Source organism: Poromitra crassiceps, assembly GCF_964638095.1.
Source record: "Poromitra crassiceps genome assembly, chromosome: 2".
Taxonomy (NCBI): Eukaryota; Metazoa; Chordata; class Actinopteri; order Beryciformes; family Melamphaidae; genus Poromitra; species Poromitra crassiceps.
In genome coordinates, this window is record NC_139624.1 from 87,122,417 (window position 1) to 87,141,492 (window position 19,076).

The following is a 19,076-nucleotide window of genomic DNA, read 5'->3' on the forward strand; positions in this document are numbered from 1 at the left end:
CAGCCCATATCAGAGAGAGAGAGAGAGGATCACAGCTCATATCAGAGAGAGAGAGAGAGAGAGGATCACAGCCCATATCAGAGAGAGAGAGAGAGGATCACAGCTCATATCACACAGAGAGAGAGAGAGAGGATCACAGCTCATATCACACAGAGAGAGAGAGAGAGGATCACAGCTCATATCAGAGAGAGAGAGAGAGGATCACAGCTCATATCAGAGAGCGAGAGAGAGGATCACAGCCCATATCAGAGAGAGAGAGAGAGAGAGGATCACAGCTCATATCAGAGAGCGAGAGAGAGGATCACAGCCCATATCAGAGAGAGAGAGAGAGAGAGGATCACAGCTCATATCAGAGAGCGAGAGAGAGGATCACAGCTCATATCACAGAGAGAGAGAGAGCTCATATCAGAGAGCGAGAGAGAGGATCACAGCCCATATCAGAGAGAGAGAGAGAGAGAGGATCACAGCTCATATCACAGAGAGAGAGAGAGAGAGAGAGAGGATCACAGCTCATATCAGAGAGAGAGAGAGAGAGGATCACAGCTCATATCAGAGAGAGAGAGAGAGGATCACAGCCCATATCACAGAGAGAGAGAGAGAGAGAGGATCACAGCTCATATCACAGAGAGAGAGAGAGAGAGAGGGGATCACAGCTCATATCAGAGAGCGAGAGAGAGGATCACAGCCCATATCAGAGAGAGAGAGAGAGAGAGAGGATCACAGCTCATATCACAGAGAGAGAGAGAGAGAGAGAGGATCACAGCTCATATCAGAGAGAGAGAGAGAGAGGATCACAGCTCATATCACAGAGAGAGAGAGAGAGAGAGAGAGAGAGGATCACAGCCCATATCAGAGAGAGAGAGAGAGAGGATCACAGCTCATATCAGAGCGAGAGAGAGAGGATCACAGCCCATATCACAGAGAGAGAGAGAGAGAGAGAGAATCACAGCTTATATCAGAGAGAGAGAGAGAGAGGAGCACAGCTCATATCAGAGAGAGAGAGAGAGAGAGAGAGGATCACAGCTCATATCACAGAGAGAGAGGATCACAGCATGTTAGGACTTCTAAGTGCCTCATCATTCTTCTTATACCCCCCTCCTCTTGCATGTCTCTATCAGAGTGTACTAGGACTCTTGGCAGGGACACTCTTGTTTCCAGTCCAAACCCATACAGGTCTGGCTTCTCTTCCAGTAAACTCTGGTGTGGACGGTGCTGCTGAGTGTTAGGAGTGGTTTGGGGTTTTTCCCCTCACCAGTCTAGCAGACTCTCCCGCGGAGGTGAGAGCAGTTAATGGGCTTGTACCAGGCTGAGTGCCTAGCCAGTAGGGCTGAGTGTTGTTGGTGGTTTTGTACTGTGGTTTGTGCCAGACGAGGCTTTTCAAAACCTCTCAGTCGCTTCTTTTGGCCTGGTCTGGAATTTCACAGCAAATACGGCTCAATAAATAACTCGTTTGGCCCTTTGTTGTATTCAGGAGCGAGGTCTCTATGGAGCTATATGTCTCACACACACACACACACACACACACACACACACACACACACACACACACACACACACACACACACACACACACACACACACTTTGTATTCTCCAGTGCATAAATGCCTCTGTACGCCAAACTCATTTTACAAACCTTATTACACCCCCCCCAAAAAACCCTATAGCAATAAAACGTTAGGGTTGTGCTACAACCCAGGTTTTACGAGTGAGAACGAGAGCTCTCACTAGTGCCTACAACGCTGCGACACAGCCCTATGGAAGACTGTCATTTTGCTCCAAAATTACTTTTCATTAAAACCGACCAGCCACCCGTAGGTGGCGTGGTACCCCCTGGGGCTGACACGGATCCACGTGACTACGTCACGTCCTGTCAGCCCAGGGATAATCACTCTAATTTCTTCCAGCCCGCTGAGATCCGACGCACCCCGTGACGCATCGACACAGCAAGGCTGGGTAGTGAGAGCTCTCGTTCTCACTCGTAAAACCTGGGTTGTAGCACAACCCTAACGTTTTACTTTGTTTCGAACTCAAGCTCTCACTAGTGCCTCAATTCAACCGACCTTGCTGCCGGGAGCACCCACAGGGCGACCCGAAAGGCACCGGTGAACCACGGCCATATGGCAACGTTTATGCCTAACCGAATGACATATTAGAGTGGCAACGATACTACTTTCTTGCCACCGACAGCACCGCGTGCGCGAACTGCGAACCGGACACGTCGAGACTGTAGTACCTGACAAAAGTGTGATGAGAGGACCATGAGGCCGCGGCACACATGTCCTCCACCGACACACCACGCAACAACGCAGAGGATGTCGCAACACCTCGCGTCGAATGCGCCTTGATACCCTCCGGGGGAACCTTGCCCACGGCAGAGTATGCCAACGCGATCGCCTCCACTATCCAGTGCGATAAGCGATCCTTGGAAAGGGGTCCGCCCTGGGCCCTTTGCCCAAAGCAAACCAACAGCTGATCTGTAATGCGTAATGAACGCGTCCTGGCCACATAGGCCGAGAGCGCCCTTACGGGGCACAGCATGTGCAAACGTCTCTCCTCACCCGAACTGAACGGCGGGGGACAGAATGCTGATAAGTCTATAACCATAGACCTATAGCTGGCATTAATATTCCTGGGCTGGTACGCCGGGTTAGGTCGCAACGTAACCCTGCGCCCATCGTCCCCAAAAACCATACAGGCCTGCTGCACCGAGAGGGCAATCAGGTCACCGACTCTCTTTCCTGACGATAAGGCCAGCAGCAGCGCGGTCTTTAAGGACAGAACCTTTAAATCGGCGGAGTCCAAGGGCTCAAACGGATGACCCGTTAGCCCGTCCAGCACCGTAACCAGGTCCGATTTGGGAAAAACGCACCGCAACGGCGGGCGCAGTTTACGCGCCCCCTTCATGAAGCGCGAGACCAAAGGGCACATCCCCATGTGGCAAGCCGAAATCGCGGCTACGTACACCTTAAGTGACTGCGGGGACTGGCCCGCGTCAAGCAAGCTTTGAAGGAAACAGAGAACTGGGCGCACGCTGCAGTTCACTGGATCCACACCCTTACTTGTGCACCATCGCAAAAAAAACCGCCACTTGTACGCGTACTGAGTGCGGGTCGATTTTTAGCAGCCCTAGCACTCTGAATAGTGCGCACCACATTGTCGGGCAAGCCCTGTGCTAGCAACTGGTCCCGTTCAGGAGCCAGACCGCTAGCTTCCACCTGCCTGGGGAGGGGTGGAACACCTCCCCCTCTGCCTGGGATAGGAGATCGGCCCGTACCGGCAACGCCCAGGGCGGATCTTGCGCCAGGGAGACCAGGTCCGCAAACCATGTCTGCCTGGGCCAAAACAGACTAAAACGAGCCGGAGGCGCTGTTCCCTCACCCTGTCCAACACCTGACGGATCAGGGGGGTCGGGGGCAACGCATAGAGCCCCTCCCTCAGCCACACGTGCGCTTTCAGCGCGTCATGACCTAACGGGGGCTGTCCTCCTGGATCGAGAACCACAGTGGGCAGTGTGTCGCGCGCCGCGATGCAAGAGATCGACGCAGGCGCGACCAAACCTGGCCCAAACCTGTTCCGTCACCCGAGGGTGGAGGCACCACTCCGTATAACGGGGATTGCCTCGAGACAGCAGGCCGGTCGTAACTCCGCCGTCCCGGCAGATAGACCGCTGACACTGAAAGGAGACGGGGATACACCCACAGGTGAATCCCCGCTATGGTTCAGCGCCCCCGACCGCACACCGCCCTGTTTATTCAGGTGGGCGATCGCTGCCATATTGTCCGAGCGAATCAGCACATGGTGCCCATGTGTGAGCCGCTGGAAGTGTTACCTCCGCAGGCTGGGGGGACTGCGGAGGCAACGTTCTCTTTCGAGTCTGGCCGCACGCGGACTTGTCCGGCAGTGCGGTCCCCAAGAGAGCTCCCAACCAACAATGGGCCCACGGCACCATTGATGGTGGGCTTGTCCTGAAGCAGAGCCCGGCGAATCGCCTTCAGCTCTAGCATGTTTATGTGGCGAAGCTCCTGAGCCTCCCACCGGCCGTTCGCCGAAAAATGCCCGCAAATCGCACCCCCTCCCCAGAGGGAGGCGTCTGTGCGATTCACCATCCTGAGCGGGACAGGGCCCCACCGAGTACCTCTCGAGAGGTAACGGGGGTCCGCCCATATGGCCAGGGCCCATATTTGGACCACGGGAGCATGTGTAGCCTCCCCAGCGGGACCACATGCAGTGCTGAGGCCATCAGGCCCAACATCACTGTGCACTGATGCACTGACACCGAGGGCACAGACCTAACGTCCTTGGCTTGCTGTCCGAACCGTGCGAGCCTGTCGCTCTGGCGAAAGGCTCGCAGGAAGTCTAGCTCGAGCCCCAGGAAGGTCCCCGCCTGCGCTGGGACGAGGCCACTCTTCTGCCAGTTCACCAAACACCCTAAGGTTTGCCGGTGATCGGTCACCACCTTGGTATGTTCCGTGGCACGGACCCTCGAGTCAGCCGCTAAGCGAACGTCGTCGAGATATAGGAAGACGCGGATCCCCCTCGCGCGGAGGGGAGCAAAGGCTGTCTCCACGCACACCGTGAGGGTTTGCGGGCTCAAGACATGCCGAATGGCAAGACACAGAACTCGTAAGCCTTCCCCAGGAAGGAGAACCTCAGGTATTTCCTGTGTCTCCTGACCACGTGGACATGGAAGAACGCACCTTTCAGATCCCCGGAAGTAAGAAATCCCCCTGTCTCAACTCGTTGAACAGGCGGGGAAAGAGAGCATTCGGAACGGGACTTCCTCAGCGTCTTGTTGAGATGCCGAAGGTCCAATTTTGGATGCATGGAGCCGTCCTTCTTGGGTACGATAAGTACCTGTGGTAGAAAACCCAAGCGCACATCTGCCTTGGGAACCGAGCGAATCGCCCCTCTGGCGAGGGACGAATAACCTCCTTGTGGAGTATGTCCATGGCCTCCCCCTCCACGGCCGGATCGGGGGTCCCGTCGAACGTGGGTGCGGGGCAAACTGTAGAGCGTATCCCTTCTGGAGGGTGCGCCGTAATGGGGACGGGGAACATAGATGCTCCCAGGCATCGAGCCTGTTGGACAAGATGGTCTCTTGTGGCCAAAGGAGCGGAACCCGTCATGAGCATATTGCTGGGCACCGGGACCTTTTGATCCGGTACCCTGATGGGGGGGCGGGACGTGAGAGGCTACGCCCCCCCGCCGCATGGTCAGTTCCGTAGAAGCTGTGCATGCTGGGGGAGAACTTCTTACGCAAGCTCCGCCTACTGACGCGCTGTTGTATCGAAGTAGCCCCCCACCCCCTCCTGCCGTGCGACTTTCGCAGGCTGGGGGGACTGCGGAGGTAACGTTCTTTCTCGACACCGACCAGCAATGGGCCGTCGGCGCCATTGATGGTGGGCTGTCCTAGGAGCCTCTAGCCGAGGCCAGGCCGTAGCCATGGACCAAGGCGAGCCTTGATGATGGGTATGAGACCCTGGGCGAGCTCCCGACCGAACTCGGGACGGTGGGTCTAAAGCTACAAGCCGCAGGCTGGAACTGAGCCCAGCCTTGGTGAGCCAACCGGTGGGCTTGACCTGGGCGCTGCCAACCGAGGCCAGGCCGTGGCCATGGACCAAGGTGCGCTGTGCCCCCTGCCAGGCTACCTGCACTTGCAGGGGGCGCCCCAACAAGGGAGTGCGACCCATGGAGAGCTCCCAACCACCCCGGGCCTTGGGCACCAAGGGCGGTGGGCTTGTCCTCAGAGCTACCAGCCAAAGGCTGGCACTGAGCCCAGACCTTGGCGAGCTGTAACCCCTGCTGGACGCGTAGCGCCAGCACGGGGCGGTACGTCTATTGTAGAGGAGGTAGCTCGCGCCCAATGTACTTAGCACACAGATACTAACTGCACGGGTGCACGCCAGCTATCTGCAACCATACTATAGTTCTGTGCTAAACAGTACTAATGCTATCTGCACGTATGCAAACTAGCTTTCACACTCTTTTGAGAGCGGACCTTGGTCCGCTCTCAAGAGCTTAGCTGCGGCCCTGGGCTAGCCCAGCAGCTGCAAGACCGCGGGTTCAAGGCGCCTGTGCAGCATGCTCATGCTCAAGGCAGAACACGCACTTAACGTGCCGGTTCATACTCGGCCAATGCAGTGATACACACAGCCCAACCCCTCGCTGACTTTCCCTGCTAGTAGCAAGAGAAAGCCGGAAGCTAATCACTAATAGCAAGCTCCCGCGGGCCGCACCCTGTTAGCGGGAGTACCGTTTAAGCAGGCTAGCAGGCTAACAAGAAGCACAGGCTAGACAGTAAGCAACCCGGAGGCTAGCGAACGTGCGCGTGCAACGGTAACGTAAGCGGCAATAGCCCAGCCCGACGGGGGGGCAACAATACCCACAACCTGTTAACCCGCGAGAACAGGTGTGAACCAGCCACTAGCTAAGCTAGCGTAAGCACTGAGAGACAAGCGTGCGCTAACACAAGCCTGCGTACAAGCCGGTGCAGCGAGTCTCTACCCTGAGTAACACGGGGAAGCAAGCGTGACCGCAGGCAGAGGCCAGCGGCCCGCGAAGCTAGTCAATCTCAGAAGAAACTCCTCAGAGGGAGTTACAATCTAGTAGATGCTATTTGCACGCAACGCTTAGCAGACAAGCAAGCTGGCTAAGAAGGGTAAGAACTGAGAGAAGTCAAAACAACTTTTAGCTAGCGTACTCGCTCAGCCAAATCTCAGAGTGCCCCCTTAGGGGCCGGCGCCAGTAAAATCTACACTACAAGCCGTATGTAGGTCCCAGCAACGCCTGTGCAGCGTGCTCATGCCCTTAGGCAGTGCATACATCATTTTCATTGTGCCGGTCATAACCGGCCAGCGTAGCCTCACAGCTAACACAGCACCTAGCTGTTCCCCCCTGCCTCTGCTAACAGGTTACCGTGTAAGCAATAGCCTGCGACGGTAAGAAGCTGGAGTGCTACAACACTAGATACTGGCTGCACGGGTAGCAAGCTAGCTATCTAGCTAACTGAAGAGCATGGCTTCTAGCTACTACTCTCGCTTACTGCGCGCCCTACACAGAGGTAGTGGTTACCCTGTCTGGGGACGCAGCCAGATAGCTGGAGTGCTACAGGCTAGTCCAAGCTAGCTGCACTGAGCAACTCGCTAACTATCTATTTAACGTTACTCCTGGAGTAACGTGCGCGCTCTGACAATATAGCCGGTGCCTAAAACAAGCAAACGGACGCTAACGACATGGGTGCACGCTAGCTTATCCGCAAAAACCAGGCTGGCTAGCCTATTGCTCTAGTGCTACACTGTAAGCTAACAGCACGTATGCAACCTAGCTTAAAGCTTGTGGCATACTCTTCGCGCCCAGCCAAGCGCATAGGGCACATGGCGATTATGACGACATCGCACGGGGCGTGTCGGGGGGCGAGGCCTGAGCGCAGCGCGGCGCGTCCATGGAGATTTTTCTATCAGCGCGTCGGTTTTGCTGCCTGTGCCTGTGAGATCTCCGTGGTAGGCTATCAGCGGATATCTGCTGTGATTGAGTCCTCACTCCTCACCGTCGTTAAAGTCGCCTTCAAAGCATGATGTTCGATTATAACGAACTAGTTGTGTGGCTTAGCCTTCCCAAATGTGGAGGGGTCGTTTTTTATAATTTAATACATAGAATTGGGAACGTTAGGCTACATTCATTCAGACTGCCTGGAGCCTGGAGCTGCGCACTGAGTATGTTCTGTTTTGGCCGGCGCAGAGTGCGCGCGCCCTCCTCGGAGCCCCGCCTCCAGCGCGTGCGCGAAGAGTATGCCAGAAGCTTTACAGTTTTGAGCGCGGACCTAATTCGGCCCTCAAACGAAAACGCTGCCCCAGCCAGGAGAGCGAAGCAAAGCTACACAGCGGCAGCAATAACCACTACACGGCGGTAGCAGCAGAACTACACGGCGGTAGCAACAAACAGTTAACTAAGGAAGATACTCTTAGCTTTTAGATGACTTGTTCCGACGCCGCAGGGTGAAGGGTACAGGGTCGGGTCCCCGAAGCCTGCTTTATCCCGTCCACACAAACCTCTTGAGGTGGGCAAATCAGCCGGAACGAGCCTAGTATCTAAAGCTATGTAAGAGAGCTAACTCAAAGTTAACCGCGGAGCTTTTAGAAAACACGTCTTCTCAGCGGCTGGAAGAAAGCGTAAGTGATTATCCCTGGGCTGACAGGACGTGACGTAGTCACGTGGATCCGTGTCAGCCCCAGGGGGTACCACGCCACCTACGGGTGGCTGGTCGGTTTTAATGAAAAGTAATTTTGGAGCAAAATGACAGTCTTCCATAGGGCTGCGTCCCAGCGTTGTAGGCACTAGTGAGAGCTTGAGTTCGAAACAAAGTAAAACACGTTCTGTGTACAGTCTAATATGCCAATAATAACAATAGCTACTAGGGAGAGAATAGAGTCCAAGAATCACATCTAGAATTGACTGCTGCAATAGCATTCTTTATGGCACATCATCCAAAATCCTAAATAAACTCCAGTAGATCCAGAACTCTGCTGCTCGCCTGCTCACCCACTCCCTCTACCCTGACCACATCATCACCCCCTGTCCTCCAGAAGCTCCACTGGCTCCCTGTCCCACAATGGATCCAATTCAAAGTCCTTTTCCTCACCATCAGTCCACCATTCAGAACCAAGCACCGGACCTGTGGTGACAGAGCCTCCTCCATACCTGCCCCCTCCCTCTGGAATTCTCTCCCCAAACAATTCACCAATCTGTCCATGTTCAAATCATTAATCAAAACTCACCTCTTCAGAACTGATTTGAATGTGTGGTTAAGCATGCTATTTGTTTTCAGTGTGTTGTTTTCTATGATAATTTTAACTTATGTAAAGTGTCTTTGAGTACCCTGAAAAGCGCTCTATAAATAAAATGTTTTCTTATTTTTATAAGAAGAGTGTTCACTTACCACCGGTCGCCACAGTGATTTCACGCAGCAAATGTCCATAGAAAGGGAAGTCGAAGGATAGATTGACTCTCTGTGAGGGGAAAAACAGACAGATGACCCTGGTCAGAAGGACAGAGGGAAGAGAAGTCTGAGAAAAGAGACATTGTTCTTCTTTTAAAAACAACTTGGCTTCTCTACTGGAAAAATGTGGAAGGTAAACCCAGAGGCACCCTGTGGTATTAACTGTTCTGCTCCTTAGGGCATGTCAGAAATGTTTGAGAGATGAATATTTGAAATTAAATATAAATCCTGGGAAGACTGTTAAGGTTCTTAAAAATTAAAAACACAATATGACCTGTGTTATACTGTATTTCACCATAGGTCAAGTCTGAATTCTTTCCTAGGAACTGTCTCTTTTTCAGGAAAATAGCCTATTCATATGAACACACAAAAGGCAAAATTTGTTTTTTAATGAATGAGTAAAGTGGGACCAAATTCAATCAATGCCCAAATATTATTGCACACATTCCACTCTTGGACAGTACTTTTCCTTATGTACCAGCAGCCTCCTCAAACTGTTGGAGCAACAATAGCACTCCTCTAAGCCATGACAAGCAAATGGAGATATTATCTACAAGATGAATGGGAATGAACACAGATAACAAGGGCTTTAAGAAACACAAGTACTGTAAAAAAAATCTTGGTTAACTTACTCATCTACATTAGCTCAACACATGTGTGTTATATACATTTTATATAACCCCCATGGGAAAATGCTACCCTCACATAGTACCACCACAAAATGCTATGAAGACGGAGCGAAAATAAGTCTACAGTAAACACGCAGCTATGGTATCCTGGATTATACCAGGGGGAGTAATCCTGTGGCAGACCACCAGGGGGAGTAATCCTGTGGCAGACCACACTCAATTACCAGGTCAAAATAGGCAATCTACAGCTTAACTTCTCTGCAGTGTTGTGATTAAGTTGACCTCTGTGGCGTGTTTTGTTTTACGATCCTATTGGCTAATAGTTTTCAGTGTCCAGGCCAACACGCTGGCGTGCAACAGTGCCAGAAAAGAACATGGAACCACTCTCCGCTCTTGCTCCAGTACTCACAGGTTTACATTTTATCAAGACCAAATTGCCATCATATTAAATGATGTTTGTCCCAAATGTTTGCTGACACAGTGGCTGCATGTGAATTAGAACAGCTGGCTTGCACTTCAATTTTACAATCAAATCATCCAGATCTCTGTTTCCTATCTCTCTCCCTGTGGCTCTCCGTTACTTGACTGGCCATTGAATTGAGAGAGAGAGAGAGAGAGGGGGGGGGGGGGGACACATTCACATCCAACTTACAGTATTGATTTTCCAGACAGCCAAAATCTAAGAAAAGTTCCACTTTGCTCTTATACAATTGAGAAGAAAGCCTTGCCTTTTAGCCAGGCCCTTCTCTGTCTGAAATAAAAAGAATAGCTTGCCTCACTCTGTATGGTTCAATCCATCATTACATGACTGAACGTAGAGGGGCAGAATGCACAATGTGGAACTCCATTCTTTACCAGCCTTTGTTCACCCTGGGTGAGTGGCCTCTCTGACGCATGATTTCTATTCGCACATAGGATAAGCAATAACCACGCCCTGTGGCGCCGGGATTGCTTATCCTATGTGCGAATAGAAATCACGCCTCTCTGACTGCCCTGCTGCCATCCCACTCCCCTCTCTCCAGTCACTCCAATGCAGCCCTGTGTGACCTCATCAGTATGCGCCTCACATGGGTCACCTGCTTGAGCGGAGGCAGAAGGAGGGGAGTGTTTAAACCAGCAGCCCCTACACTGCAGAGAACATTTGCCACGACACCAAGTCCAAACTGAGGAAACATCCTAAATGCCTGAAGGAAGAGGGCATGAATCATTTGGTCATCCTGTCCTGTCTTGTCTGAGGGGAAATGTTTCATGTCTTCTAACATCAAAGAAACATGTGGTCTCCTCTCATACAGCTGCCCCGCCATGCACGTCACATGTTCAGTGTGGTCTCCTCTCATACAGCAGCCCAACCATGCACGTCACATGTTCAGTGTGGTCTCCTCTCATACAGCAGCCCAACCATGCACGTCACATGTTCAGTGTGGTCTCCTCTCATACAGCAGCCCAACCATGCACGTCACATGTTCAGTGTGGTCTCCTCTCATACAGCAGCCCAACCATGCACGTCACATGTTCAGTGTGGTCTCCTCTCATACAGCAGCCCAACCATGCACGTCACATGTTCAGTGTGGTCTCCTCTCATACAGCAGCCCAACCATGCACGTCACATGTTCAGTGTGGTCTCCTCTCATACAGCAGCCCAACCATGCATGTCACATGTTCAGTGTGGTCTCCTCTCATACAGCAGCCCAACCATGCACGTCACATGTTCAGTGTGGTCTCCTCTAATACAGCAGCCCAACCATGCACGTCACATGTTCAGTGTGGTCTCCTCTCATACAGCAGCCCAACCATGCACGTCACATGTTCAGTGTGCTGTTCTTACCGCAGCTTGTCTGTGTGTGTTGGACAGAATCCCGTGGATCTTCACCTTGCCCTTGTCCATCTGGTCGATATTTACCCACAAGTCCTTACTCATTGGGTCTGCAGGCCCGTATGACTTTGATGTGTAGTAGTTGTGATCTGTATCCTCCTGTTGGACGACAAAACAAAATGTATCATGTGAGCGTGTTTGCATCGAAGTCGGGTTTATCTTGGTCTCGGTGTAAGCCTGATAGGGAAGAATAGGAATGAATTCAGTTGAAATACAACAGCAGAACAGAAACGTCTTTCTCACTGTGCTGTGCCACTCAGCTGAGATGAGCCAATCTAATTCCAAGCTTCCTAATTAAATTGCAATTCCTAAAACCAATTCGAACCTCTACTGGAAACTCATATGTGCAAACTCAGTAATGTTGAGATATTTTATTCTTGCTGTGGAAGAAATTACCTATTATATTGGACTATCAGACGATACAATGATTTCCACTGTGTGTGTGTGTGTGTGTGTGTGTGTGTGTGTGTGTGTGTGTGTGTGTGGGGTGTGTGTGTGTGTGTGTGTGTGTGTGTGTGTGTGTGTGTGTGTGTGTGTGTGTGTGTGTGTGCTTCATGTCCTGATTGTGCCCATTGGCTACCCTTCAAATTAAGAAACCAAGAAGCCAATCAACCATGACTTGTTCCATTAAAGAGCCTGTACCAGACTGCAATGTCAGGATTGCCTTTTCTAACAGACACATCCAGAGGTCTTTTCTAACAGACACATCCAGAGGTCTTTTCTAACAGACACATCCAGGTCTTTTCTAACCGACACATCCAGAGGTCTTTTCTAACCGACACATCCAGAGGTCTTTTCTAACAGACACATCCAGAGGTCTTTTCTAACCGATACATCCAGAGGTCATTTCTAACAGACACATCCAGAGGTAATTTCTAACAGACACATCCAGAGGTCTTTTCTAACTGACACATCCAGAGGTCTTTTCTAACAGACACATCCAGAGGTCTTTTCTAACCGACACATCCAGAGGTATTTTCTAACAGACACATCCAGAGGTCTTTTATAGAGCCCGACCGATATGGGATTTTTGAAACCGATACCGATACCGATTTTAGGGAATAAAAAATTACCGATACCGATAATATCGGCCGATATTTTTATTTTATTTTATTTTTGTTTTTATCATCAAATGTTTATCCCCCATTAGTGCTAATCCCCCATTAGTGCTAATTTTTTATTTATTTATCCTGGTTGCTGCTCCACCATCTGCCGATCTGGGGAGAGCCGAAAACTGGCTCCATGCTTCCACATGGGCAGTTAGCCAGCCGCTTCTTTTCACCTGACAGGGGAAGCTTCACCGGTAGGACATAGCACGTGGGAGGATCACGATATTCCAACGAGTTCCCCTCCCTCCGAACAGGTGCCCTTAACGACCAGAGGAGGCACCACATCAGCAACCCTCAAATATCAAACACTTGACAAAGATATGATTGAGTTGACATGAATTGAAATATGTGATGTAGGCAGGATATTTTACAGCTTATTAATAAACTCAATGCAATGAAACAGTAAACTTAACTGGGAATTTAATAATTATAAATAACTAGAAATACAAAAACACAATAGAACAAATAGTTAAGAAAAAATATCAAATATACACAACATGCTGTCCATGCTGTCTATAACTTATATATATATATATTTAAAAAAAAAAAAAAAAAAAAAAAAAAAAATATCGGCCGATATATATATATTTTTTACCGATACCGATATATCGATAATCGCCAATATCGGCCGATAATATCGGCGGGCCGATAATATCGGTCGGGCTCTAACCGACACATCCAGAGGTCTTTTCTAACCGACACATCCAGAGGTCTTTTAACAGACACATCCAGAGGTCTTTTCTAACCGACACATCCAGAGGTCTTTTCTAACAGACACATCCAGAGGTCTTTTCTAACCGACACATCCAGAGGTCTTTTCTAACAGACACATCCAGAGGTCTTTTATAACCGACACATCCAGAGGTCTTTTCTAACAGACACATCCAGAGGTCTTTTCTAACCGACACATCCAGAGGTCTTTTCTAACAGACACATCCAGAGGTCTTTTCTAACAGACACATCCAGAGGTCTTTTCTAACAGACCCATCCAGAGGTCTTTTATAAGGCATGTGGGAAAAGCTTGTCTCCTTTTATGGTTTCCTGTACAGAATTACTAATTCTACACGTGTCATGGGCCTCCTGTCTCTTTCCTTCTGGGTCTAATGAGATGCCTCACAGCTGTGTCTTTTATCTCAAACATTGTTAAAGTTAATGTTTTGCTGCATGGGGAGCAACGGAAGTGTACTTCTGACTGTGATCTCTCTCTGGAACTCACACTGCTCCGTGGATACTTCAATATCCGGGTGATATAAATCAGCACTACTAAGCTTTGGTTTTTCAAAATGCCACGAGACAAACAATTAAAGCGCAATACTTCCTTCTTCCCCATTCAGATTCAATTTTTCATTGTGGATTCGCGTTTCCCTTAGACAGTTATAATCTTACCTCCAAACAATATATCAACCGTAGAGTTGTTTTTTTAACCTTGGAGTTTAACTCTGAAAACAAAAACAAAACATTGCCAGAAGATTTTCATCACAACTTAAAGAACAAATTCTGTCAGGGAAAAAGCAGCCTCCAGGCAGCCTTAGTCAGCACATTACTTGGATAATAGAAAACAAGGCCACTTGTAAGGGAGTAGACATAAATGCACGCCTTTAAGGTTTTCCCACTAATCAGCACAAGATGTTTTGGTCTTGCTGAGGAGGTCTACAGAGAGACGGGGACCCCTCAGAGGTGAGAGGGGGCCAGCTGGCTGTTCTCGCCCCACATTTCCCTCAGGCTTCCTGGGGAAGAGTGATGGGAGCGGTGGGCAGCCGGCCATCGTCCAGCTGGGTGGAGGTTGACACAAAGCTGTGAGGGCTTCCAAGACCAGAGAACACCGAGAAGAGGGCAGCTGAGCAGAGCAACACCCTCACACATGCACGCACTCACGCGCGCACATACACACACACACACACACACACGCACGGACGCACGGACGCACACACACATGCATGGATGCACACACACACACACGCACACACACGCGCACGGACACACACCTACACACACACACACACAGTCACACACACACACGCAGGGCCCGAAATTAACACCCGCCAAGCGCCAATGGCGACTAGATTTTATGTTTGGTGTGTGATGCTCAGGGGGCTACCCGCCACGTGGCGGGTCCCAAAATAGTCATCATGTAAAATAAAACTGTGTGTTTTGGTGCAGCATGGTGCAGCATGGTGCTAACATGAGAGCTTCGTGAGACAGTCTCTCTAGTTTTCTGGCTGGGCGGGGTTTTTCGGGCTAACAATGTTTAACACGGGGATCAACTCACACCAGAACCAGCAGGCAGCACACGGAACTGAAAGGGGCTGTCTTATAAACATGAAACTTCGTACACTTCTTTCCTAATTTTCAACCCAGTGTGAGTAACTTTACAAGCTTTCAAGTGAATTCAAGTCGTTTACTTTGTTTATAACGTTATGAAGTAGCAGCAGCCAATCACAGATACACAGCTCTCATTGACAAGCTCAGTGAGCATCATTGCAGGCAAGTCCTCTAACGTTATGGTGAGCCCACCTATAATTCACATTTCATGGCAAATAATATCCGCATGTCGGACTGAGAAAAATTGGATGAAAATCAGCCATCAGATGGACAGATGAGGAGCTTTTTGTCACGAGTTTATTTACCTTATTCTTTGCCCATACAAGGACGCTTCTGCATGACGTCATTTTGTAATCGTCTTTCCGGTTTTAGACACGGAAGTAGATTACGCCTACCGTAGCCGTTTTTAGACTTGCCAAAAAGCTGTTTTCAAGCAAAAAAAAAAAAACTGGGGGTTTTAAAGTTTTAATATTTTTCGGGTGAGAACGTAACATACCGGTATATGTGACCAGTTTATCAGAATAACGCCTATTTGGAAATATTTAACGAGGAGCGAGGACTGGGAGCGCTGGCTGTGCTGACACTGGTCAGACTAGCAATCTGTCAAACCCTACTGGCAGTGAGAAAACACTGTCAACGTGCGTTTGTAACTAACGTTAAATGCCGACCGGGTACAGCCATCGGCTCCTCGCAGCAGTAACGCTGTGAACATGTAACTGAAGTTGGCCGCAGTGTAGCTTAATTCTGAATGTTGCCAAACTTCATTCATTATTATAGTGACGTTTTGTTTTGAAATTGGCCGCCAACTAGCGCTGAACCGGAAGAACAAATACAATACAATGTAACGCGGAAGAGAGAAAATGTGGGCGTGGTGAATAAGGTGAATAAGCCTGCAAGTAAGTTTAGTATGAGCCGCAGAGCGGACGGTGCTGAGCTGAGAGTCCTTTGAACTCAAAGTGAGTACCTGTAGTCTACAACTACATGTTTGTTTGTTCCTCTGTCTGTAACACCCTCCCTGGACCGTAGAAGCTTCGATTATGATTGATTTAATCTCCCTGAAGCGTCAACGGGGCATTCGGGACAGCCCTAGATACTGTATGTATATGTGACAAAAATGCGATATATTATTTTGTAAATTCAGTGTGCAACAAAAAGCATAGAGATCCTTAGGGACTGTTCGTTATTTATGAGAGGGGGGGTATGGTGCAGAAAGGGGGAGGGGTATCAAATATTTTTTTGAGTACTGGGGAGGGACTTGTGTTTTTTATTTTGGCTTTAGGGAGGGTTATACAACTTAAATTTTTTGTATTTTGTATATATTTTTAAATGCGTTTTTTCGTTCCAAAATTCGTGTTTACTCCCCTATTTATATCTATGGTTTACCTGTAGGCTATGGTGACTGGACTCCGCTCCAGACCGCTCGCCGCTCGATACAGATTTCACCCGCTTGCACTCACCGCTCCGCTCAAAAGAATAAAAGAGATAAAAAGGCCAGGGTGTTTTAATTTGCGTTTAAACGCCTGGGCAATGGGCATTGCTCACTACAAATAACATGAGCTCAGCAGAGTCGGCTGCATGCTCGTTTCTCTTCCTTCTCATCTCGCAGCAGCTGGCAAGAAAATAGTGGGCATGTACATGAAGTAGGCCAAGTCTTATTGGAGGCTGGAGCGGACATCACAGTGCATCAGTGTCACTCATCCAAATAACGTTAAATCTGCAAGGGATATATATATATAGCACCTGGATTACATACATGTTTCACATAGGGTTGTGTTTTGATTTTTATTGTTTTATTTTGTCCAATACTGAAATGTTCTACAATTGCATGTTGTGCTAACATAAACATTATTTATATCTACCACTTAGCCTATTTAGGCTGATTTGGTTGCAATTTCTTGTCAATGTATTACCCTCAATGCATGCTGGGAGATCACTCACTGATGCATTCTGTTTCGAACATGTTGTGATTGAAACTGGAGCGGGACTGAGCGGTACTGAGCAGGTGATCGGCTTTATAACTAGGAGATGAGGCCGTTTATGGGCGGGGTAGGCTACTAAACGTTATATGCCCCCCGCCCCCTCTCTCCCCCGATGTCATAGGGCGCTATCAAACATAGCCAAATCATCGGAAAAGGTCATATTTTCTTCAGTATACCTTTGGTGTGAATATGATAAAGTGTGGTTATTTATGGTGGAGGGAGGGTCATGCATTTATCTCCAGTCACTCAGGGAGGGACATGGACAAATATTTATAGATCTGGGGAGGGTGAAGGAGAAAAACGAAAACAAAGTCGCCTCTGCACCATACCCCCCCCCCCCTCTCATAAATAACGAACAGTCCCTTAGCCACATTTTTATCTGTCCATTATAAACCTCTATACATACCCTTTTCACAGCCACTGTTTTGAGGTGGTAAAGCAGGCAGTAAAGCAGGTGTAACCAATACCATTATTAATGGTTCCATTCCATTTAGGTGTGCAGTGCCCGGGCCCTCCTGCTTTACTGCCTCAAAACGGTTGCGGTGAAAAGGGCCTTTTGCAGCTAGTTACATTACATTACGTTACATTTACTCTCGCTGCCCACCATTAATATTACATTACGTTACGTTACGTTACATTACGTTACATTTACTCTCGCTGCCCACCATCAATATTACATTACGTTACATTACGTTACATTTACTCTCGCTGCCCACCATCAATATTACATTACGTTACATTACGTTACATTTACTCTCGCTGCCCACCATCAATATTACATTACGTTACATTTACTCTCGCTGCCCTCTATCAATATTACATTACGTTACATTACATTACGTTACATTTACTCTCGCTGCCCACCATCAATATTACATTATGTTACATTACGTTACATTTACTCTCGCTGCCCACCATCAATATTACATTACGTTACATTACGTTACATTTACTCTCGCTGCCCTCTATCAATATTACATTACGTTACATTACATTACGTTACATTTACTCTCGCTGCCCACCATCAATATTACATTACGTTACGTTACATTTACTCTCGCTGCCCACCATCAATAATACATTACGACTTACATTACATTACATTATGTTACATTTACTCTCGCTGCCCACCATTGATATTACATTACGTTACGTTACATTTACTCTCGCTGCCCACCATCAATATTACATTACAACTTACATTACATTACATTATGTTACATTTACTCTCGCTGCCCACCATTGATATTACATTACATTACGTTACATTTACTCTCGCTGCCCACCATCAATATTACATTACGTTACATTACGTTACATTTGCTCTCGCTGCCCACCATCAATGTTACATTACGTTACATGACATTACGTTACATTTACTCTCGCTGCCCACCATCAATATTACATTACGTTACATTACATTTACTCTGGCTGCCCACCATCAATATGACATTACTATACATTTACTCATGCTGCCCACCATCAATATTACATTACGTTACATTACATTACGTTACATTTATTCTTGCTGCCCACCATCAATATTACATTACGTTACATTACATTACATTACGTTACATTTACTCTCGCTGCCCACCATCAATATTACATTACGTTATGTTATGTTACATTACATTACATTTACTCTCGCTGCCCACCATCAATATTACATTATGTTACATTACGTTACATTTACTCTCGCTGCCCACCATCAATAACACATTATGTTCCATTACATTACATTTACTCTCGCTGCCCACCATCAATAACACATTATGTTCCATTACATTAAGTTATATTTACTCTCGCTGCCCACCATCAATATTACATTACGTTACCTTACATTACGTTACATTTACTCTCGCTGCCCACCATCAATATTACATTATGTTCCATTACGTTACATTTACTCTCGCTGCCCACCATCAATAACACATTATGTTCCATTACATTAAGTTATATTTACTCTCGCTGCCCACCATCAATATTACATTACATTACGTTACCTTACATTACGTTACATTTACTCTCGCTGCCCACCATCAATATTACATTATGTTCCATTACATTAAGTTATATTTACTCTCGCTGCCCACCATCAATATTACATTACGTTACATTACGTTACATTTACTCTCGCTGCCCACCATCAATATTACATTATGTTT

At 48.3% G+C, this 19,076-nt stretch overlaps 1 protein-coding gene across 1 annotated transcript in view; it reads right to left on the reverse strand.

The window, feature by feature from the left end:
• The window catches only part of plxdc2b (plexin domain containing 2b), a gene marked incomplete at its 5' end in the record, with an annotated part of 167,527 nt that overhangs the window by 65,509 nt on the left and 82,942 nt on the right, over window positions 1-19,076 (reverse strand). The window contains 2 exons of the mRNA XM_083658283.1: window positions 8,937-9,006; window positions 11,451-11,597. Coding sequence (XP_083514409.1) covers window positions 8,937-9,006; window positions 11,451-11,597 — 217 coding nt within the window. The remainder of the gene's footprint in view (window positions 1-8,936; window positions 9,007-11,450; window positions 11,598-19,076) is intronic.